Source organism: Oncorhynchus masou, chromosome 10 (assembly GCF_036934945.1).
Source record: "Oncorhynchus masou masou isolate Uvic2021 chromosome 10, UVic_Omas_1.1, whole genome shotgun sequence".
NCBI classification, from domain to species: domain Eukaryota; kingdom Metazoa; phylum Chordata; class Actinopteri; order Salmoniformes; family Salmonidae; genus Oncorhynchus; species Oncorhynchus masou.
Window position 1 is genome coordinate 1,992,864 of NC_088221.1, and position 24,594 is coordinate 2,017,457.

At 43.4% G+C, this 24,594-nt stretch overlaps 1 protein-coding gene across 2 annotated transcripts in view; it reads left to right on the forward strand.

Moving 5' to 3' along the window:
• The window catches only part of dachd (dachshund d), a 331,847-nt gene that overhangs the window by 198,278 nt on the left and 108,975 nt on the right, over nt 1-24,594 (forward strand). The window contains exons 4-6 of one of the 2 annotated variants that reach the window (XM_064975650.1): nt 23,256-23,428; nt 23,845-24,046; nt 24,418-24,558. In XM_064975650.1, the coding sequence (XP_064831722.1) occupies nt 23,256-23,428; nt 23,845-24,046; nt 24,418-24,558 (516 nt within the window). The remainder of the gene's footprint in view (nt 1-23,255; nt 23,429-23,844; nt 24,047-24,417; nt 24,559-24,594) is intronic. The other variant, XM_064975651.1, reaches the window with a different exon arrangement.

A 24,594-nucleotide genomic window follows, 5' to 3' on the forward strand; every position in this document is an offset into this window, starting at 1 on the left:
GGAAAAATTACTTGTGGCATGCACAACGTAGATGTCCTAACTGACTTGCCAAGACTATAGTTTGTTAACAATAAATTTGTGGAGTGGTTGAATAACAAGTTTTAATGACTCCCACTTAAGTGTACGTAAACTTCCAACTTCAACTGTATATGTATCTTCACTGGATGAATTTACTCAAGATATACAAGGAATGCAATATACAATAGCAGAACTATTAGAATAAGCTACCTTCCGGCGCCGACAGAGATGGCCACCTCGCTTCGCATTCCTAGGAAACTATGCAGTTTTTTGTTTTTTTACGTGTTATTTCTGACATTAGTACCCCAGGTCATCTTAGGTTTCATTACATACAGTCGAGAAGAACTACTGTATATAAGATCAGCGTCAACTCACCATCAGTACGACCAAGAATATGTTTTTTGCGACGCGGATCCTATGTTCTGCCTTACAAACAGGACAACGGAATGGATCACATGCAGCGACCCAAAAAAAACGACTCCGAAAAAGAGGGAAACGAGGCGGTCTTCTGGTCAGACTCCGGAGACGGGCACATCGTGCCCCACTTCCTAGCATTCTTCTTGCCAATGTCCAGTCTCTTGACAACAAGGTTGATGAAATCCGAGCAAGGGTAGCATTCCAGAGGGACATCAGAGACTGTAACGTTCTGTGCTTCACGGAAACATGGCTCACTGGAGAGACGCTATCCGAAGCGGTGCAGCCAACGGGTTTCTCCACGCATCGCGCCGACAGAAACAAACACCTTTCTGGTAAGAAGAGGGGTGGGGGCGTATGCCTTATGACTAACGAGACATGGTGCGATGAAAGAAACATACAGGAACTCAAATCCTTCTGTTCACCTGATTTAGAATTCCTCACAATCAAATGTAGACCGCATTATCTACCAAGAGAATTCTCTTCGATTATAATCACAGCCGTATATATCACCCCCCCCAAGCAGACACAGACACGAACTTTATTTAACTCTTTGCAAACTGGAAACCATTTATCCGGAGGCTGCATTCATTGTTGCTGGGGATTTTAACAAGGCTAATCTGAAAACAAGACTCCCTAAATTTTATCAGCATATCGATTGTTACTCTAACTTCCGCGATGCATATAAGGCCCTGCCCCGCCCCCCTTTCGGAAAAGCTGACCACGACTCCATTTTGCTGATACCTGCCTACAGACAAAAACTAAAACAAGATGCTCCCACGCTGAGGTCTGTCCAACGCTGGTCCGACCAAGCTGACTCCACACTCCAAGACTGCTTCCATCACGTGGACTGGGACATGTTTCGTATTGCGTCAGATAACAACATTGACGAATACGCTGATTCGGTGTGCGAGTTCATTAGAACGTGCGTTGAAGATGTCGTTCCCATAGCAACGATTAAAACATTCCCTAACCAGAAACCGTGGATTGATGGCAGCATTCGCGTGAAACTGAAAGTGCGAACCACTGCTTTTAATCAGGGCAAGGTGTCTGGTAACATGACCGAGTACAAACAGTGCAGCTATTCCCTCCGCAAGGCTATCAAACAAGCTAAGCGTCAGTACAGAGACAAAGTAGAATCTCAATTCAACGGCTCAGACACAAGAGGCATGTGGCAGGGTCTACAGTCAATCACAAACTACAGGAAGAAATCCAGCCCAGTCACGGACCAGGATGTCTTGCTCCCAGGCAGACTAAATAACTTTTTTGCCCGCTTTGAGGACAATACAGTGCCATGGACACGGCCTGCAACGGAAACATGCGGTCTCTCCTTCACTGCAGCCGAGGTGAGTAAAACATTTAAACGTGTTAACCCTCGCAAGGCTGCAGGCCCAGACAGCATCCCCAGCCGCGCCCTCAGAGCATGCTCAGACCAGCTGGCTGGTGTGTTTATGGAAATATTCAATCAATCCCTATGTCAGTCTGCTGTTCCCACATGCTTCAAGAGGGCACCATTGTTCCTGTTCCCAAGAAAGCTAAGGTAACTGAGCTAAATGACTACCGCCCCGTAGCACTCACTTCCGTCATCATGAAGTGCTTTGAGAGACTAGTCAAGGACCATATCACCTCCACCCTACCTGACACCCTAGACCCACTCCAATTTGCTTACCGCCCAAATAGGTCCACAGACGATGCAATCTCAACCACACTGCACACTGCCCTAACCCATCTGGACAAGAGGAATACCTATGTGAGAATGCTGTTCATCGACTACAGCTCGGCATTCAACACCATAGTACCCTCCAAGCTCGAGACCCTGGGTCTCGACCCCGCCCTGTGCAACTGGGTACTGGACTTCCTGACGGGCCGCCCCCAGGTGGTGAGGGTAGGCAACAACATCTCCACCCCGCTGATCCTCAACACTGGGGCCCCACAAGGGTGCGTTCTGAGCCCTCTCCTGTACTCCCTGTTCACCCACGACTACGTGGCCACGCCGCCTCCAACTCAATCATCAAGTTTGCGGACGACACAACAGTGGTAGGCTTGATTACCAACAACGACGAGACAGCCTACAGGGAGGAGGTGAGGGCCCTCGGAGTGTGGTGTCAGGAAAATAACGTCAACAAAACTAAGGAGATGATTGTGGACTTCAGGAAACAGCAGAGGGAACACCCCCCTATCCACATCGATGGAACAGTAGTGGAGAGAGTAGCAAGTTTTAAGTTCCTCGGCATACACATCACAGACAAACTGAATTGGTCCACTCACACAGACAGCATCGTGAAGAAGGCGCAGCAGCGCTTCTTCAACCTAAGGAGGCTGAAGAAATTTGGCTTATCACCAAAAGCACTCACAAACTTCTACAGATGCACAATCGAGAGCATCCTGGCGGGCTGTATCACCGCCTGGTACGGCAACTGCTCCGCCCTCATCCGTAAGGCTCTCCAGAGGGTAGTGAGGTCTGCACAACGCATCACCGGGGGCAAACTACCTGCCCTCCAGGACACCTACACCACCCGATGTTAGACCCAGGGCCCTGAGCTTAGTGATGAGCTTGGAGGGCACTATGGTGTTGAAAGCCGAGCTGTATTTGATGAACACCATTCTTACATAAGTATTCCTCTTGTACAGGTGGGATAGGGTAGTGTGCAGTGCAATTGCGATTGTGTCATCCGTGTATCTATTGGAGAGGTATAAAAACTGTAGTGGGTCTCGGGTGTCAGGTAAGATGGAGGTGATATAGTCCTTAACTAGCCTCTCAAAGCACTTCATGATTAGAGAAGTGAATGCTATGGGGTGATATTCATTTAGTTCAGTTGCATTCACTTTCCTAGATACAGGACATCTTGAAGCAAGTGGAGACAACAGACTGGGATAGTGAGAGATTGAATATGTCCGTAAACCCTCTAGCCAGCTGGTACGCGCATGCTCTCAAGACGTTGCTTGGGTTGCCTTCTGGGCCGGCAACCTTGCGAGGGTTAACATATTTAAATATCTCACTTACGTTAGCCACGAAGACCTTGTGAGATGCTCAGTGATGTTTAACTCATAATGTGTGAAGAAGGTGTTTAGCTTGTCCGGAAGCGTGGTGTCAGTGTCCTCGATGTAGCTGGCTTTTGCTTTATAATCCATGATTGTTGGAGTCCCGGCCACATGTATACTGTGTCTGAGCCATTGAATTGCCACTCCACTTTATCTCTATACTAACATTTTGCTATTTTAATCGCCTTACGGAGGTCTATTTGGGCACGTCCATAGTCATCCGGGATGAATATTGACACCTTCTTGGTGATAGCTAATAATTTAATTAATTCACCTTTATTTTACTAGGCAAGTCAGTTAAGAACAAATTCTTATTTTCAATGACGGCCTAGGAACAGTGGGTTAACTGCCTGTTCAGGGGCAGAATGACGGATTTTGTACCTTGTCAGCTCGGGGATTTGAACTTGCAACCTTTCGGTTACTAGTCCAATGCTCTAACCACTAGGCTACCCTGCCGCCCCCCAATAAGGCAGCAAGAACTTCTGTTTCTTTGAATCAAAAAAAAAAAAACCCTGAATACTATTTCCCAAGTCACGTGAGGTTGACTGATCATCCATCGAGGCAACTGGAGGCTGTATGTGGGAGGAACAGTCAACTGGAGGCTGTATGTGGGAAGAACAGTCAACTGGAGGCTGTATGTGGGAGGAACAGTCAACCGGAGGCTGTATGTGGGAGGAACAGTCAACTGGAGGCTGTGTGTAGGAAGAACAGTCAACTGGAGGCTGTATGTGGGAGGAACAGTCAACTGGAGGCTGTATGTGGGAGGAACAGTCAACTAGAGGATGTATGTGGGATTAACAGTCAACTGGAGGCTGTATGTGGAAGGAACAGTCAACTGGAGGCTGTGTGTAGGAAGGAACAGTCAACTGGAGACTGTATGTGGGATTAACAGTCAACTGGAGGCTGTGTGTGGGAAGAACAGTCAACTGGAGGCTGTGTGGGAAGAACAGTCAATTGGAGGCTGTATGTGGGAAGAACAGTCAACTGGAGGCTGTATGTGGGAAGAACAGTCAACTGGAGGTTGTATGTAGGAGGAACAGTCAATTGGAGGCTGTATGTAGGAAGAACAGTCAACTGGAGGCTGTATGTGGGATTAACAGTCAACTGGAGGCTGTGTGTAGGAATAACAGTCATCTGGAGGCTGTATGTGGGATTAACAGTCAACTGGAGGCTATATGTAGGAAGAACAGTCATCTGGAGGCTGTATGTGGGAAGAACAGTCATCTGGAGGCTGTATGTGGGAGGAACAGTCAACTGGAGGCTGTATGGGGGAGGAACAGTCAACTGGAGGCTGTGTTTAGGAAGAACAGTCATCTGGAGGCTGTATGTGGGAAGAACAGTCATCTGGAGGCTGTATGTGGGAGGAACAGTCAACTGGAGGCTGTATGGGGGAGGAACAGTCAGCTGGAGGCTGTATGTGGGAGGAACAGTCAACCGGAGGCTGTATGTGGGAAGAACAGTCAACTGGAGGCTGTATGTGGGAAGAACAGTCATCTGGAGGCTGTATGTGGGAGGAACAGTCAACTGGAGGCTGTATGGGGGAGGAACAGTCAGCTGGAGGCTGTATGTGGGAAGAACAGTCAACTGGATGCTGTATGGGGGAGGAACAGTCAGCTGGAGGCTGTATGTGGGAAGAACAGTCAACAGGATGCTGTATGTGGGAAGAACAGTCAACTGGAGGCTGTATGGGGGAGGAACAGTCAGCTGGAGGCTGTATGTGGGAAGAACAGTCAACTGGATGCTGTATGTGGGAAGAACAGTCAACTGGAGGCTGTATGTGGGATGAACAGTCATCTGGAGGCTGTATGTGGGAGGAACAGTCAACTGGAGGCTGTATGGGGGAGGAACAGTCAGCTGGAGGCTGTATGTGGGAAGAACAGTCAACTGGATGCTGTATGTGGGAGGAACAGTCAGCTGGAGGCTGTATGTGGGAAGAACAGTCAAATGGAGGCTGTATGTGGGAGGAACAGTCAGCTGGAGGCTGTATGTGGGAAGAACAGTCAAATGGAGGCTGTATGTGGGAGGAACAGTCAACTGGAGGATGTATGTGGGAAGAACAGTCAACTGGAGGCTGTATGTGGGAAGAACAGCCAACTGGAGGCTGTATGTGGGAGGAACAGTCAAATGGAGGCTGTATGTGGGAGGAAGACTGACTGACCAAGACCAGTATGACCACCATTTCTTTAAATTTGGGAACCAGCTGAGATAAAATTCTCTGATTAATATAGATCATGATTGAATGCCTGGGGCGAGAATTATTATTATTATCGGAGTTTTTCAATATGGTATCTATAATGCAAGCAATAGGACAGTGATCGCTGATATAATTTGCAAAAACACCACTAACAAAATGTTTATGGGGACAGTTAGTCAGGATAAAGTTAATTAATGAGGAGTTTGCTAGTTTTTTTTACGTTCATCTGAGTGTTTTTTAATCAGCTGAGTCAAGTTGAAAACAGATCATCTTAAGCTGATCTGAGGCATGTGTAAGCCAATCAAGATTTAGATCTCCTCACACAACCAGTTCAGATACCAGAAAGGCTTTTATACAATCAGAAATAATACCAACAGCCTCCACCAAAGTGTCGGAGGGGCGGTAGACCACAGCAATAAATATATGCATATGTTGGCTCATGGCCACTTTTATAACTAACAGCTCACATATTTTTGGGACAAAGATGCTTAGAGAGCATGATGCCATAAGAGAAGATCTTACATAAATAGGGGCCCCGGTGGTGGGAGAGATGATGAGGAGACATTGTACTCTCTTCCTGGGGTCGTCCAGTGAATTTCGTAATGACCCGTCTGTGTTTGAGAAGATGGGGGGGCCCTGTGTTTGTGCCTGTGTGTGTGTGTGTGCGTGTGGGCCGGGGCCCCTGAGAGGGCTCCGTGAGGAGAAGACCACAGCTGTATGCGGCAAGCAACTAATTGGCCCTTATCTGGCTGTCCCATTCATCTTCATTTTTTAGCAATTACTGAGCATTATCTGTGTTCTTAGTTGGCTATGGGACTTAATCCTTTTTGGTTAAGCTGCTGGTAACGGCTTGCCAAATTTCAAATGGGGAAGGAGAGCGGGAGGAGGAGAGAAACTTCCCATCACCCCACCCCCCTTAGAGGAAGGAATCAATAACAATGACATCACGAGAGAGAATGAGGCCAATATCCTCTAGTAATAAATAGTTTGGATACATCTAAAATACAGTGACCCCCTTTCATATCATTACCAAGCCCTGCAATGCCAAGAGCTGTGCAAAGAAAATAGTCCCCTCATCCAGCTGGTCCTGGGGCTGAGTTCACAAACCTGTTCTACGAACACACTGAAGCTTTAGGACCAGAACATCCAATCTATCAGAATAAAACAAATTACAACACAATCAAAACAAAACTACATTGCTTATTGAGAAACACAAGCACAAGCACAAAGCAAAATGCAGTGCTACCTGGCCCTAAATCGACAGTACACTGTGGCTAAATATTTGACCATGGTTACTGATCAAAACCTTAGAAAAACCTTGACAAAGTACAGGCTCAGTGAGCACAGCCTTGCCATTGAGAAGGGTAGACACAGGAAAACCTGGCTCCCTGTAGAGGAAAGGCTGTGCAACTACTGCACAACAGCAGAACCTGAGACGGAGATGCATTTCCTGACAAAAATATAAAACAATTAGAGAGTGTAATTTTCCCAAATTTGAAACCTTTATTCAAGGTTTCAAAGACCTCTCTCTTGAAGACAGGCTACCTGTTCTGTTGGGGGAGGACAGAGAGAGCTGTGGGTTGTCAGCGCACTACATTGCTGCCTGCCATAAGATGAGGGACAGTGTCTGACAGACCAATCAACCTGCACATGTACTCTACTGTATGCTTATTGTTATAGTTCAATGTATGGTTAATTTGACCCTTGGTTATTGTTGTTACTGTTGTCCCGTTGACAATTTTTGATTCTTATTCTTTTCTTATTGTAAATATCCAAAGTAAGCTTTGGCAATATGTACATTGTTACTTCATGCAAATTGAATTGAGAGAGAGAGAATCAGCATTATAATTCAGGTCCTTGTTTGGAAACGCAGTGGCCTCATTGATTAAGCTTGCTCCGGTTGCTCTTGCCATTATTGACTTGTTCAAACCATGTTTTATCCTCATCAGTGGGTTTTGCCTTATCAGTTGTTGGCAGGTAGATGACAATTATTTTAAAATACTTCATCAATTATTCAGGATGTATTCATTTTAGCGAGCTCCAAATGCCCCTGTTAACTGTGTGGGTGTGTGTTTGTGTTTCTAGCAGTAGAGAACACCAGTTAGCCTTTATTATCTGAGATTAATGCAAAGGTGGGTTTCTCTGGTAAACCCAGACTAGGTCACATGTCATTGAGTTAGAATATGTGTTCATTGTTGTAGCATGTACTCTGTTGTTTGTCTTTCTCTGTGTCCATACAAGTACTACAGAGGAACAATGATAAAACCATTGGCATTACAATTCATATATTACAGGACGAATGTGAGTTGTCAAGTCTAGTAGACAATACTGTGCATTAAATCACACATAATAATCCAAGCAAATAATCATAGATATGATATCAAAAGCATAGATCTCATTGAGAGAAACCTGGATAAATAAATGTTGATTATAACATAATAATACATAATGTAAATGAAATAGGTCCATCTGTATGCAGTGTGCAGTGCCTCCTGCTCTTTGATAGGGATCTGTTTGGTCACGCTCTCTGCGTCAGCCGTCAGCCCGGCTCCACTGCTGCGATTTAATTAGTCTGTTTATGTCCTTTCTAATAATAAAGCTCTCAGGGTGGAAGGACACATCTAGCTAGCAGCTAGTGCCTGGCTTTATTAGCCACATTAGCCGGGTTGGCACTGGTGGCCTAAGATGTTAGCTGTGATAGCACGTGTAGCCTAGGATGTTAGCTGTGATAGCACGTGTAGCCTAGGATGTTAGCTGTGATAGCACGTGTAGCCTAGGATGTTAGCTGTGATAGCACGTGTAGCCTAGGATGTTAGCTGTGATAGCACGTGTAGCCTAATGTTGGCTGTGATAGCACGTGTAGCCTAGGATGTTAGCTGTGATAGCACGTGTAGCCTAGGATGTTAGCTGTGATAGCACGTGTAGCCTAGGATGTTAGCTGTGATAGCACGTGTAGCCTAGGATGTTAGCTGTGATAGCACGTGTTGCCTAGGATGTTGGCTGTGATAGCACGTGTAGCCTAGGATGTTGGCTGTGATAGCACGTGTAGCCTAGGATGTTAGCTGTGATAGCACGTGTAGCCTAGGATGTTAGCTGTGATAGCACGTGTAGCCTAAGATGTTAGCTGTGATAGCACGTGTAGCCCAGGATGTTAGCTGTGATAGCACGTGTAGCCTAGGATGTTAGCTGTGATAGCACGTGTAGCCTAGGATGTTAGCTGAGATAGCACGGGTAGCCTAGGATGTTGGCTGTGATAGCTTGGATAGCCTAGGATGTTAGCTTAGTTAATACTTGTAAACTGACTTTCTTAATTGTGCCTGAGTTGATAAATAAAGTTAGTTTAGTACTGCTTGCCTAGGATGTTAGCTTGATTAGCACTGTTGGACTACTGTTTACCATTGATATCTTAGGACTGTAGCCTGGTTAGCACAGGAGACCTGGGACGTTAGCTTGGTTTGTACTGCTGGCCTAGGATGTTAGCCTGGTTAGCAATGTTGGCCTAGGGTGTTAGCTTGGTTTGTACTGCTGGCCTAGGATGTTAGCCTGGTAAGCAGTACTGTAGAAGGTTAGCTTAGTTTAGCATTGGTATCTTAGAACAATATACTTTTAAACAGGCCATAACGTGAACTCAGAGCATGTGCAGACCAACTGCCAAGTGTCTTCACTGACATTTCAACCTCTCCCTGCCCGAGTCTGTAATACCAAATGTTTCAAGCAGAACACCATAGTGCCTGTACCCAAGAACACCAAGGTAACCTGCCTAAATGACTACCGACCCGTAGCACTCACGTCTGTAACCATTAAGTGCTTTGAAAGGCTGGTCATGGCTCACATCAACACCATTATCCCAGAAACTCTAGACCCACTTCAATTTGCATACCGCCCCAAAAGATCAACAGAAAGAGAGAGAGAGAGAGAGAGAGAGAGAGAGAGAGAGAGAGAGAGAGAGAGAGAGAGACCAATCCAGCTGTACAGCTCTGTTCAGCCTATAGAATATGTCTGTCTGCATATACTGTCGACTGAACAGAGCTATAGAGCAGGATTGGTCTCCCTCCCTCCCTCCCTCCCTCCCTCCCTCCCTCCCTCCCTCCCTCCCTCCCTCCCTCCCTCCCCCTCCCTCCCTCTCTCCTGGGCTTGAGTCCTCCCCATCTATTTATTAGTGACTCAGGCCCAGGGGAGTCAGGTAACAGATAAAGCAGAAAGCGTCACACACATTTTTAATAGACATTTCAAAAGATAAACTTGATAATCTTTTTTTGTCTTTTAATGAAGTCAAATGTCCTCATTCTAATTCCTCTTGCGTTTGGCTGTTAAGCATCTGCGTTAAACTGTGAATATGCGTGGTTGGGAAACTGTGTGGAGGGCTGATGTTCAATACAAACAAATGCAGACAAATGCAGAAATAGATTAGAAAAACAAGGATAATTGATTAATCATAATTCCCATAATGATCCACATCAAGTTCTATCATATCTTGTGTGGCAGTGGTGGTGTGGCATTATTATTAATGCTGAGAGAGAGGAAGAGATGGAGACAGAGAAAGAACGTGTGGGACACTACAGAAACCTCATGTCATGCAAATATTTATACAACTGTCTCTTGTGGTTACCTCACCACAATAGGGGAGAGGCTAAATGAAAACAACTGACTAGTCGACTTGTCAGCCCTCATCAACATTAGGGCTTCATTCTTCATTAATTGGAGTGATTAATTTGGAGGGCTTTGATGCAGCGGGTGATTCATGTGTCGGGCTGTCCCCTTTGTATCATCCACTGTCAGGTTGCATTTAGCAGGAATAGGGGCTGACCTTTGGGAGAGATCAAGGCAATTTGAAAAGACAGTGTCACTTGGTGTCAATGTAATACTGTGTAATAGATGACATTCCAACCTTTCACTGACAATAGGCCTTTGCAGGGTTTTGAGTAGTGTGAAATATTGTGGAATATTGTATTGAATATGCATGCATGTGGCTGTGACATTTGAATGTTGATCATGTTGATAGGGTTGTTTCACAACAAACAAAGCAACTAAGATGCAGGAGAGTGCAAGTGTCATTAGTTGTCCCCACTTTAAATCTTTGTCATATTTCTTCTTCTTCTTCTTGTCATTTGGAATGCTACTTCTCTTTCAGTGTTTAAGACGTCATTCAAAAGTTAAAACTTGCAGAGTGATCAGGACCATTGTGATTGAATAAACCTCTATGATATATCGTACCAATCAAAAGTTTGGACACCCCTACTCATTCCAGGGTTTTTATTTATTATGACTAGTTTCTACATTGTAGAATAATAGTGAAGACATCACAACTATGCAATAACATGTATGGAATCATGTAGTAACCAAAAAAGTGTTAAACAAACATTTTAGATTATTCAAAGTAGCCACCCTTTGTCTTGATGACAGCTTTGCACACTCTTGGCGTTCTCTCTACCAGCTGCACCTTCAATGCTTTTCCAACAGTCTTGAAGGAGTTCCCACATATGCTGAGCATTTGGCTGCTTTTCCTTCTCTCTGCGTTCCAATTCATCCCAAATCATCCTAATTTGGTTGAGGTCGGGGGATTGTGGAGGCTAGGTCATCTGATCTAGCACGCCATCAATCTCCTTCTTGGTAAAATAGACGGTACACAGCCTGGAGGTGTGTTGGGTCATTTTCCTGTTGAAAAACAAATGATAGTCCCACTAAGCACAAACCAGATGGGATGGCATATCACTGCAGAATGCTGTGGTAGCCATGCTGGTTAAGTGTGCCTTGAATTCTAAATAAATCACAGACAGTGGCACCAGCAAAGCACCCCCACACCATCACACCTCCTCCTCCATGCTTCATGGTGGGAACCACACTTGCAGAATCCATTCCCCTACTCTGCGTCTGACGAAGACACAGCGGTTGGAACCAAAAATCTTCAATTTGGACTCATCAGACCAAAGGACAGATTCCCACCGGTCTAATGACCATTGCTTGTGTTTCTTGGCCCAAGCAAGTCTCTTCTTCTTATTGGTGTCCTTTAGTAGTGGTTTCTTTGCAGCAACTCGACCATGAAGGCCTGATTCACGCAGTCTCATCTGTGTACAGTTGATGTTGAGATTTGTCTGTGACTTGAAGTCTGTGAAGCATTTATTTGTGCTACAATCTGAGGTGCAGTTGACTCAAATTACCATATCCACTGCAGCAGAGGTAACCCAGGGTCTTCCTTTCCTGTGGCGGTCCTCATGAGAGCCAGTTTCATCATAGCGCTTGATGGTTTTTGCAACTGCACTTGAAGAAAGTTCCTGAAATCTTCCGGATTTTACTGACCTACATCATATCAAATCAAATGTATTTATATAGCCCTTCGTGCATCAGCTGATATCTCAAAGTGCTGTACAGAAACCCAGCCTAAAACCCCAAACAGCAAGCAATGCAGGTGTAGAATTACGGTGGCTAGGAAAAACTCCCTAGAAAGGCCAAAACCTAGGAAGAAACCTAGAGAGGAACCAGGCTATGAGGGGTGGCCAGTCCTCTTCTGGCTGTGCCGGGTGGAGATTATAACAGAACGTGGCCAAGATGTTCAAATGTTCATAAATGACCAGCATGGTCAAATAATAGGTCTGGGACAGGTAGCACGTCCGGTGAACAGGTCAGGATTCCATAGCCGCAGGCAGAACAGTTGAAACTGGAGCAGCAGCACGGCCAGGTGGACTGGGGACAGCAAGGAGTCATCATGCCAGGTAGTCCTGAGGCATGGTCCTAAGGCTCAGGTCCTCCGAGAAAGAAAGAGAGAAAGAGAGAATTAGGGAGAGCATGCTGAAATTCACACAGGACACCGGATAAGACAGGAAAAGTACTCCAGATATAACAAACTGACCCTAGCCCCCCAACACATAAACTACTACAGCATAAATACTGGAGGCTGAGACAGGAGGGGTCAGGAGACACTGTGGCCCCATCCGATGATACCCCCGGACAGGGCCAAACAGGAAGGATATAACCCCACCCACTTTGCCAAAGCACAGCCCCCACACCACTAGAGGGATATCTTCAACCAGCAACTTACCATCCTGAGACACGGCCGAGTATAGCCCACAAAGATCTCTGCCACGGCACAACCCAAGGGGGGGCACCATTGTCTTAAAGTAATGATGGACTGTCATTTATCATTGCTTATTTGAGCTGTTCTTGCCATAATAAGGACTTAGTCTTTTACCAAATAGGGCTATCCTCTGTATACCACCCCTACCTTGTCACAACACAACTGATTGGCTGAAACGCATTAAGAAGGAAAGAAATACCACAAATATACTTTTTACAAGGTTGAAAGAATGGCAAGAGTGTGCAAAGCTGTCATCAAGGCAAAGGTTGGCTATTTTGAAGAATATTTTTTGATTTATTTAACACTTTCCTGGTTACTACATGATTCCATATGTGTTATTTCATAGTTTTGATGTCTTTGCTATTATTCTACAATGTAGAAAATAGTCAACATAAAGAAAAACCCTGCAATTAGAAGGTGTGTCTAAACATTTGTCTGGTACTGTAGTAGTCTATCAAAGTATTCAGACCAATTATTTTTCTTCATTTAACATTGACTATGTGTCACCACTTTGTTTTAAATAGTAAAGTAACACGTTTTAAACTTCATCCACTGCCTCAAAAACCATTTTAAAGAGCTAATGCAAGCCCCACAATGTTACTTGTAAAGTTACCATCTAGTTTATTATCGTCTTGCTGTGATTAACGTGACAGAGTGGATTGATCATGTTTATGTTGCATAATAAATGGATGTATCAGAATAATTATGATGTCATGGTAGTGTTGGAATATGGACAATAATCATGACTATCCAACACTGTATTTTTATCATATAGGATGATATCATTGTGGCTGGGCTTGTTGGAATCATAAAGGTATGCATGTTGCATGCATGCTCAGTGCTCAATTATAGAATATATCCCCCCTGGATTTAAATACTTTCTATTTGTCAAATGTGATGCAGCGGACACACTGTAGGGGGTATTGAACTATGGTACATCACACATTTGTTCCAACCAGACATCACCACACGTATAGCCACACATACACACTCACATAGAGGAAGTAAGATAAAAAGAATTTCAGACAGAGCATTTCACAATTACTGGATGTCCTTCACACTGTGAACAAACAGGCATTTCTATTCAATTCAACCTTCACACTGTGAACAAACAGGCATTTCTATTCAATTCAACCTTCACACTGTGAACAAACAGGCATTTCTATTCAATTCAACCTTCACACTGTGAACAAACAGGCATTTCTCTTCAATTCAACCTTCACACTGTGAACAAACAGGCATTTCTATTCAATTCAACCTTCACACTGTGAACAAACAGGCATTTCTATTCAATTCAACCTTCACACTGTGAACAATCAGGCATTTCTATTCAATTCAACCTTCACACTGTGAACAAACAGGCATTTCTATTCAATTCAACCTTCACACTGTGAACAAACAGGCATTTCACTTCAATTCAACCTTCACACTGTGAACAAACAGGCATTTCTATTCAATTCAACCTTCACACTGTGAACAAACAGGCATTTCTATTCAATTCAACCTTCACACTGTGAACAATCAGGCATTTCTATTCAATTCAACCTTCACACTGTGAACAAACAGGCATTTCTATTCAATTCAACCTTCAAACTGTGAACAAACATGCATTTCTATTCAATTCAGCCTTCACACTGTGAACAAACAAGCATTTCTATTCAATTCAACCTTCACACTGTGAACAAACAGGCATTTCTATTCAATTCAACCTTCACACTGTGAACAAACAGGCATTTCTATTCAATTCAACCTTCACACTGTGAACAAACAGGCATTTCTATTCAATTCAACCTTCACACTGTGAACAATCAGGCATTTCTATTCAATTCAACCTTCACACTGTGAACAAACAGGCATTTCTATTCAATTCAACCTTCACACTGTGAACAATCAGGCATTTCTATTCAATTCAACCTTCACACTGTGAACTAACAGGCATTTCTATTCAATTCAACCTTCACACTGTGAACAAACAGGCATTTCTCTTCAATTCAACCTTCACACTGTGAACAAACAGGCATTTCTATTCAATTCAACCTTCACACTGTGAACAAACAGGCATTTCTATTCAATTCAACCTTCACACTGTGAACAATCAGGCATTTCTATTCAATTCAACCTTCACACTGTGAACAAACAGGCATTTCTATTCAATTCAACCTTCAAACTGTGAACAAACATGCATTTCTATTCAATTCAGCCTTCACACTGTGAACAAACAAGCATTTCTATTCAATTCAACCTTCACACTGTGAACAAACAGGCATTTCTATTCAATTCAACCTTCACACTGTGAACAAACAGGCATTTCTATTCAATTCAACCTTCACACTGTGAACAAACAGGCATTTCTATTCAATTCAACCTTCACACTGTGAACAATCAGGCATTTCTATTCAATTCAACCTTCACACTGTGAACTAACAGGCATTTCTATTCAATTCAACCTTCACACTGTGAACAAACATGCATTTCTATTCAATTCAGCCTTCACACTGTGAACAAACAGGCATTTCTATTCAATTCAATCTTCACACTGTGAACAATCAGGCATTTCTATTCAATTCATCCTTCACACTATGAACAAACAGGCATTTCTATTCAATTCAACCTTCACACTGTGAACAAACAGGCATTTCTATTCAATTCAAGCTTCACACTGTGAACAAGCAGGCATTTCTATTCAATTCAACCTTCACACTGTGAACAAACATGCATTTCTATTCAATTCAACCTTCATACTGTGAACAAACAGGCATTTCTATTCAATTCAACCTTCACACTGTGAACAAACAGGCATTTCTATTCAATTGTGTGTTTAAATTCCTTTAACAAATATGTCGAGAGAAAGCAGGTTTTTACTGTTGACACGTTTCTAAAAACCTATAGACAAATGGATTTAAGTTTAAGCTAATTTTAACATTACTGTTTACACATCACTCCGATTCAGATATCAATTAATTTAATACAAATATGAATAAAAATAATACACACTTCACCTAATTGTTTTTGCGATATTCACATAAGTGACATCACATCATCCAATGCATTGAAATCGTTAGCATTATGACAGATTGTCCACGTTTTCTCTGAAGGACCAATGGTTATGGATGGAGAGAACAGGCCCGAGCGAGTGAAGCTAATTTTATAATTTAAATAGATGATCTGGAGACCAGCACAATCAAACCAATCCCCAAATGGCACCCTATTCCCTATGAAACCGATGGACACTGGTCAAAAGTAGTTCACTACATAGGGAATAGGGTGCCATTTGTAATGAAGGTAATATGACGGCGGAGAGGGGCGTGATTGATAGCGTTCATCAATATCTTCCATTTGGGAAGCATGAGTCAAACGGCTCGCCAATTGACTGAAAGCAATCTTTTTAAAACAGGGAGAGAGAGGCCTTTTGCTAAGTATCACATGGACTTTATCTCTCTATCTGCTTGGGTTGGGTTGTTGCTGTCATCGAGAGGAGAGCTCTGTTGATTGGCCGGGGATATATTCCACTCTCAGTAGTAACAGCTACAGTAATGGGTTGTGTGTGGGTGTGCCTATGTTTGTGTCTGTGTGTGTGCACGCATGTGTTGCTGTGTGTGTGTCTGTATTTGTATGTGTGCATGCACGCATGTGTTGGTGTGTGAGTGTCTGTATTTGTATGTGTGCATGCACACATGTGTTGGTGTGTGAGTGTCTGTATTTGTATGTGTGCATGCAACAGAAAGTGAAAATCAACCTGTCTTACTGGACAAGTTCAGGTAGTCGGTTTCAGTCGGTTTTCAATCGTTGGGTGCCCAATGAACATGACCCTGGTCTATAGAATCTCTATCCCTCAAGTTGTCTACTGCATTACATGGATGCTGCCATTGGTACTTTAGGGTCAACATTTAGTGTGGCTTGTTATTTTCAAACACATGTTTCAATTGGAAAATTAGAATTTGTGGAAGTATCTTGTGAGAAAGAGTGAGACCTTATGAAATACATATCATCATGTTTTTGTTCCTGACAAATGGAATGATCATCAAATCACAGATAGATACTGCATATATATATATATATATATTACATGACAGAAGGATCTAAGCAGAATTATAGTTTTACTTACAGCTGCTTCTACACCTGCATTGTTTTCTCTTGGGGGTTTTAGGCTGGGTTTTGTAGGAGGACTTTGTGACATCCACTGATGTATGAAGGACTTTTAAAATACATTTGATTTGTAAGTAGTGTGATGTGGATTGAATCAATCAATCACATGTGAATGATTTGATTTGATTATCCCAGATGGAGGGAGTTGACACTTTATTTCAAACACACTTCTGAAAGCGATATATCAGTGGAAAAGCGCTCTCTGCAGTTGATTGGATCCCAGTCTCAGTCATCTGAAGTAGGCGGCTGGCCGAAGCATTTTTATACACTTACAAGAGAAACAAAATGGTCTGTCTCCTGGGTAATTCCTACCACATGCTAAACTGGATGTGTGTGTGCGTACGTGTACTTACCGGTCAAGGGGGAGGCAAGTCATTATGCTACCTCATCAAACCAAACATGTTTTCTTATCATTACGTTCTCTAACATTAAATGACATGACATTACGTGACGTAAGTTGGCAAGTATTGCCACGTGAAGCATTTGAAAGTGTGTCTGTATCTCTGTAATGACGACATGGTAAACAAACCCACAGTTCTGTTTGTTGATGTGAATTAGCTGCTAATGTAGCCATTTGCTATGGAATTGGTGTGTGTCACTGTGTGTGTGCCTGTGAGTGTGTGCGTGCTGTACTGTACTGTTCGGAGACATTTACACATAATTGTCTCAGTGTGTGTCTGCACATGTACGTTTACATGTTTACACCTCTTTGTTTGTGCAAGTAGCTTCCCACCGTCATGTGTGTAACCGAGTGTATATGTGAGAGAACGGAAGGTCGTACACACGAGAGGCCCTGCCCCGCTACAAAGTTTCTCCCTGCAGGCGGTCACTGAGTCCGAGGTGCTAAAGGAGCTCCTTAAACACACAAAAAACCATCTAGGTTAGATGGTTTAGACCCTTTCTTCTTTAAAGTTGCTGCCCCTATCATCGCCAAGCCAATCTCTGACCTTTTCAACCTGTCTCTCCTGTCTGGGGAGGTTCCCATTGCTTGGAAGGCAGCCACGGTGCATAATTTAATAAACTAAACTAAAGGCCTTTTTCTATTTTGTCCTGTTTATCAAAAGTGTGGGAAAAACATGTCAATAATCAACTGACTGGCTTTCTTAATGTCTATAGTATTCTCTCTGGTATGCAATCTGGTTTCCGCTCAGTTTACGGATGTGTCACTTCAACCTTAAAGGTCCTCACTGATGTCACCATTGCCCTTGATTCTAAGCAATGTTGTGCTGCTATTTGTATTGACTTGGCCAAAGGTTTTGATACGGTAGACCATTCTGTTCTTGTGGGCCGTCTAAGGAGTATTGGTGTCTCTGAGGTGCTACCATGTTGTGCTGCTGCCATGTTGTGTTGCTACCATGTTGTTGTTATGTTGTGTTGATAAGGTTTTAAATTATGTCCTATATATTTATATTTATTGTTCATTTTTTATCCCAGCACTGTCCCTGCAGGAGGCCTTTTGGTAGGACGGCATTGTAAATAAGAATTTGTTCTTAAATGACATGCCTAGTTAAATAAAGGTTACATTTTTTTTATAAAGGTATAGCACACACAATCTTTAACAAAGCCTAGATGGTGTATTTACTTTCAACATTAAGTGTGTACACACAAACGGCTTAAAAGTACCCCTCAATGACACACGGTCTGTCTGTCTGTCTGTCTGTCTGTCTGTCTGTCTGTCTGTCTGTCTGTCTTTTTTTATTAGATTAATTAGTAGAATAGCCTAGATTGTTTTGGAGTCTGTGAGTACGGTATATTTATACACAGGAAGTAATTCTAGCAGTTTGATTAAAATGGTGCCATTTATAGAATTCGACAGATCAGAAGAGAAACACGTCTCTGTACCATGAATGCAAAAAGAGACTTAACAACACAGTACAAATCAACGCTGTGTCTTTCTCAATCCAAATCAAAGGGTCTGACCACATGCGAATGAGCTTAAGTTTGACAACAGCATTTACCAATCCATTGTTCCGAAGCCCTGAGCCCCTTGCTAAAACTAAGACAGATAGGCTTGAAACAAGCCATTTAATTAGCTAGCGTACGGATCCCTCAGCTTTGGCTGCGGCATGCAACCAATTACGCATTCCACAGACGTTCACACGTTCCTACTTCACCAATGAGAGAGAGAGAGAGATAGAGGGGCCAGGAGAGATCCTCTCTAGCCCTTGCTGTCTCCTACAGTACATCTCATCCCCGTTTCCAGTTAAAAGAGGTAAATAGCAGAGTTAGACAGCTTCATTGGCCCTGGTGTCTGAGGAGGCCGCTCGGCCCCAGATAGCGCTGATTGTCGCTTAAATAGTGGAGCTTTTACCCGAGGCCCGGGCGCCGACCTCTGATCAATTACAGCTGACATTATTGTTTGTCGGGAGCCTTTTTCCTGGACAGAGGGAGTTAGAGAAAGACTCTGCGCTGTGGCTGGAAATGTAATCTCTCTTTCCTTTCTCCTTCGCTCCACAAACAATAAATCATTCCGTTGAAGAGATAATAAAGTGACAAGTCGGAGCTGCTTTAAATTTTGTCAAGGGAAATCTAGCCACTCTGTAGCTAAAAGGATACAGCACTGCTGGTTGTTTCCATAGATTGAGGTCTGTGGTCTTTTTGGAAGGCTAGGTATACAGTCCGATATTTTTGGATTAATATGCTATTAATACCCAGAGGATGCCCTATTGTTGGAAAAGGGGGTTACAATAGATGTCTCCATCAGGACTCCTGTTAACACACAAACACACAAATAAACGTATGCACATGCACACACACACACTTGTGCACGCATTTAGGCACAGTTACACACACACCGCTAGAACACCAGCAGGATTAACGATAGAGGAGATTGCTTCGCTGCAGGTTAATGGCTCAGTCATTTTTTATCATTGAAAAAGGTTGCAATTATTGTCCTCTTTTTAATCATTTTAAACCCTTCATCAACTGATTTTGTGTTAATACTTGAACCCGCGTTTGGTTTTCCAGACCTACTCCATGTGTTTCTGTCTGACATAACACCTTTTTCATGGTGATCTTTCCAAAGGGTATTTGAATTCATTCCATTTATCCTCTATGATTTGGATCGTTGCTTATTCATGCGTGCTCTTCCGAAGTGCTGTATTACCCAACCTAATAGCTCGAGCTGTTTATCTGAGTATTAAGTGATTTGGAGTTTTAATGATGGTAGCTAAGTAGGAGTTCACCTTTGGAAGTCCCTAGGGCTTAGACCTACTCCAGGTAAATTACTCCAAATGCTGTTGTTTTTGCCCTTCAATAGGAAAGCCACACATGGGAATTCAACTCGCATCAGTTGAACTACTGTACTGGGGAATGACAGTTCTGACAATTAAAACCTCACTTACTTAAATGTTGATCAAGTTACATCCTTTTCACTTTGTCCAAAAACATGTATTTACTTGATTTGTTCATGTGGTAATGTTGGTGAATTATTACATTACAGTTAATCACTAGAAATAAGACTTGTTGTAGGTGGTAGGAAAAGCAACAACAAAAAATCCACAAAAGTCTACACACACACACACACACACACACACACACACACACACACACACACACACACACACACACACACACACACACACACACACACACACACACACACACACACACACACACACACACACACACACACACACACACACACTAGTTGGCCAAGCTAATTCTAACCCATTCCCTCTAAATCCACCATGTAAGTACCTGGGAAAAATACCTGAATCACTTCCAAAACAAAGAGAGAAACAATATGTCTGAAAAAACATCCACTCAAATAAACAAACACTCAGCTATTTCCCAACAACACCTGACATCTATAACATCGAATCCAACCAATCCAAACGGCGCCCAGTGCCTTTCAGTCCCCAATGAAAGGACTGTATGAACTGATCTTGGCCTACAGCAGGTTCCCTTACAGTCAACTGAATGGGCCTTTATAGAGGAATCACCGCTTGAGGATGGTGGAATGTGACAGGGGGGCCAACACAGAAGGTTAAGACCTCTAGGGTCGTCTACTGTGTGCCCAGCAGTCTGCCTTTCAGAACAATACACACCATAGGATCACAGCTGGCTAGCACAAGAGATCACTCTAGGATGTGTGTGTTTTAAGTGTATAGTTTCACGTTTTTATTTGTCGTATGTACGGGACACACCGTCCAAAGAAATGCTGACTCGCAGGTTCCTTCTCAGCCAGTGCACTTGAATGACAAAAGCAAAGTCATATCAGTCTCGGGCTCTCTCTCTCTCCCGTTCTGTGTGAGTTGGTTTCCTTAAGATGTAGTCAGACCCAGTGTGTGTTTTCATGTCTGTATGTTCTTGCACATGCCTGCGTTGCATGTGTGTGTGTGCGCGCACTTGCCCATGCGTATCCCTCAAAGGCAGGATAGCACTCCCCTTTCTGGCCCTTGAGTACCTTTGAAAGGTAGAGACGCACATAGTTGTCCCACTGTAAGTACGCCTGCCGCCAGGCCCACTGTGGTGCTGTTTTAATTGAGCCCAGGAGGTAATTGTTTCAGAGTTGCAACTCCAACGAGAATGGTGGCGGGACCTCTAGGTGCACCCTCGCCTTATGCCTTTAATCTCCCTTGCTTCTCCATGCTTGGGGATGCTCACCACTCGGGAATATGCCATCTTTCTTATGGAAATCAACATGATTCAGGAGGAACAGGACAACGGAGGGAAGGAGTACCTCCTTGCCTTTCATTTCACAGTGTCCTTGTCTTTTGAGGATGTCTTTGCGGTGTTGATCGCCTTGCCCCTTGTTGCCAACTGATGTTTTGTCACAAAAGCAGAGTTGTTTTGTGGATTGGGTTTCTGTGGTGGTAGTTCGAGTGGTGTTTGTTCTCTTCTTGTTCTTTAGACTTTTTACCTTGAGCCAAGTTGCTATAGAAAATATACAGCGGGGCTTAGTCAGATTCAGTAGCTTCTGTGAGGCATTGAGATTTTTTTTAAAGCACTTCAGTGGAAAACATCTGAGTGGCGAAGTAAGAAGACAAAAATGTTCCCAGTCACTTTTGAGCCCACCAGGTTCAAAGCACTCCAAAAAGGAGGTGGGGGTGCTGAGAGCTGTGGTTTCGGGGATAGACACCTAGTTCTGACCTTTTGTGTGTGTTCATGTCCTTTGAAAGTTGTTCATTATACTGTATCGTCTAAAGGCACAGTGGAGCACCAGCCTACGCTGTTCCCAGTGGTTCCTTACATTTCTGTCCGACTAATGTCTTGACTTTGACCAATTAGAGTACTATTGCCGAACTGAAATGGAACAAAAACATTTTTTTGTAAGATATCTGATCTTGTGATGAGGTAATGTAATACAGATTACAGAACGGAGGTGAAGTGAAAATTCCCTGTTGTTGTAAGAGTTAAAAAGCAGACTTGCTTGAACTGTGGTGTAGCTTGTTCAGCGTGGAGCCGTTTTTCACAGTGAGGTGTTTCCCAAATGGCACCCTATTCACTACATAGTGCACTACTTTTGACCAGGGGTCCGAGAGTAGCACACGTTAAAGGGAATGGGATGCCATTTGGGACACAGACTGAGGTAATTCCTTATGTGTAAGTAGCAAGCGTTATTTCCATAACGTGGACCTTTTGTTCAACACAGAATCATTTACGTGTTTCTGTTTTACAACTGTGTAAAAACCTTTGGTTTTGTATTTGTATTTTATTAAGGATCCCCAAGGCAGCAGCTACTCTTCCTGGGATCCAGCATCATTAAGACAGTTATATACCGTTTAAAACATTACATGACATTACATTTCATAACACTCTACCCAATACATTTAGCGTGGCTTTGAATTATTGTGTATATATAGTTATCATCATTGCCATTTTCATTACAGTTATTGTAATGGTATCTATTATTAACATGTGTTAAACATTTACGTCTCTTATGTTAATATGGAATGATGAAGTGCTTGAGATAAGGTTTTAAAAATATTCTGTAAGGAAGGACCAGGTTTAATACATTCTGCTGATATTAATACAGTAAATTAGTGTGATGTTGTTTGATGATAATTATTTGATGTAGTTATTTTTGCATTCAATAGCATGAGAAGGCATGTCACACACAGGTTATGCCAGCATGGCCACCCAGCTCAGTAAATCTTCATTCAATTAAAACGTTTTACAGCTACTTAGTTACTTTTTCTTATGGTCAAATAAAAATATTAACAGTCTAAAAATAGCAGGTATGCTTCTCTCAAAGGTATAGTAAATGATACCACATAACCATTACCAAGACAGGTTTTTACTGAACCCAGACCTTATTAGTTACCTCTGTCAAATGACCCATATTTACCAATCAGCGTCCTCCAATCGAAATGAACCAACCAATCATGGTTTCCATTAACCTATCACCTTTCTCCCCTGTTGTAGGTTTGGAACTGCCCTTCATGATGATGCCCCACCCCCTGATCCCTGTTAGCTTGCCCCCTGCTTCTGTTTCCATGGCAATGAGCCAGATGAACCACCTCAGCACCATCGCCAACATGGCCGCCGCCGCACAGCAGCAGAGCCTGCCCTGCAGAATGGTCACCTCAGTCATCAAAGTAAGCTGCAATAATAATACAACTAAACTATAAAGTAAGACATTATATGACAGTGTTTCCCCAATCCTGATCCTTGGGAACCATAACTGTGTTAGTGCTAGGGGAAAAATATACATGTGCACCGCTATGGGTCCCCAGGACCAGGATTGGAAAACACTGTTATATTCCAACATGGAAGATGTGGCACAGCAACAGAGCCTGCCCTGCAGAATGGTCAGCTCAGTCATCAAGGTAAAGTGGCAGAATACACACACACTGTGTATAACAAACACACAGCTCTAGGCATTTAAAGTAACTTATAATGAAATGTTGACTGCGGTGAAGGAGAGGGAAGCACTATGGAAATGGCCAGTTGATTACACAGCATCTACTTTCATGGACCTCATTTGTCACTGATGTCCCTCTGTCGCTGACAGGAGCGTGTCCCAGACAGTCCCTCCCCCGCCCCTTCCTTAGAGGATGGCAGGAGGCCCGGCAGCCACCCATCGTCCCACCGCAGCAGCAGTGTCTCCAGCTCACCAGCCCGCACAGAGAGCTCCTCAGACAGGATACGTACGTCCCCCTATTCCCTCCCCATGCAACGAGTCAGACTGGCTAACTGCGTGTTCAGTTCCGCAAGTAAACAAACCCACTCTGCTAACCCACTCTTGTTGTTGTTGTACTGAACCGATAGATTTTAGAGTTGGAGTTTTGTAGAACTCTTCATTCCTGGGTGTGTAGGTTTTTGTTCCAGCCCAGTGGTTACACACCTAAATCAACTATTCAAGTTCTAGATGATTCATTTGGTCAGTTCTATCAGGTGTATTAGTGCTGGGCTGGAATAAAACCCTGCACACTATGGGTCCCTAGGACCAGTTATTTTTGAGTTGTTCAAAATTTAAAATGTGTTCGCTAGCTGTTCATTTCCCAAGACAGGGCATAGACTTGTGAACTCGAACAGACAAAGACATCTTCTAGCTCACCTGTACGACTCTCTCTCTCCTCTCCAGCCATACATCAGAATGGTCTTTCTATGAACCAAATGAACCAAGCTCTGCTGGGCCTCTCCCCCAGCATTCTGCCTGGGCCTAAAGAAGGAGACCTGGCCCACGACATGAGCCATGAAGCAAAGAGGATGCACATTCACAAAGGTGAGAAGTGTCCTATTGCAAAATGTTAGAGCAACT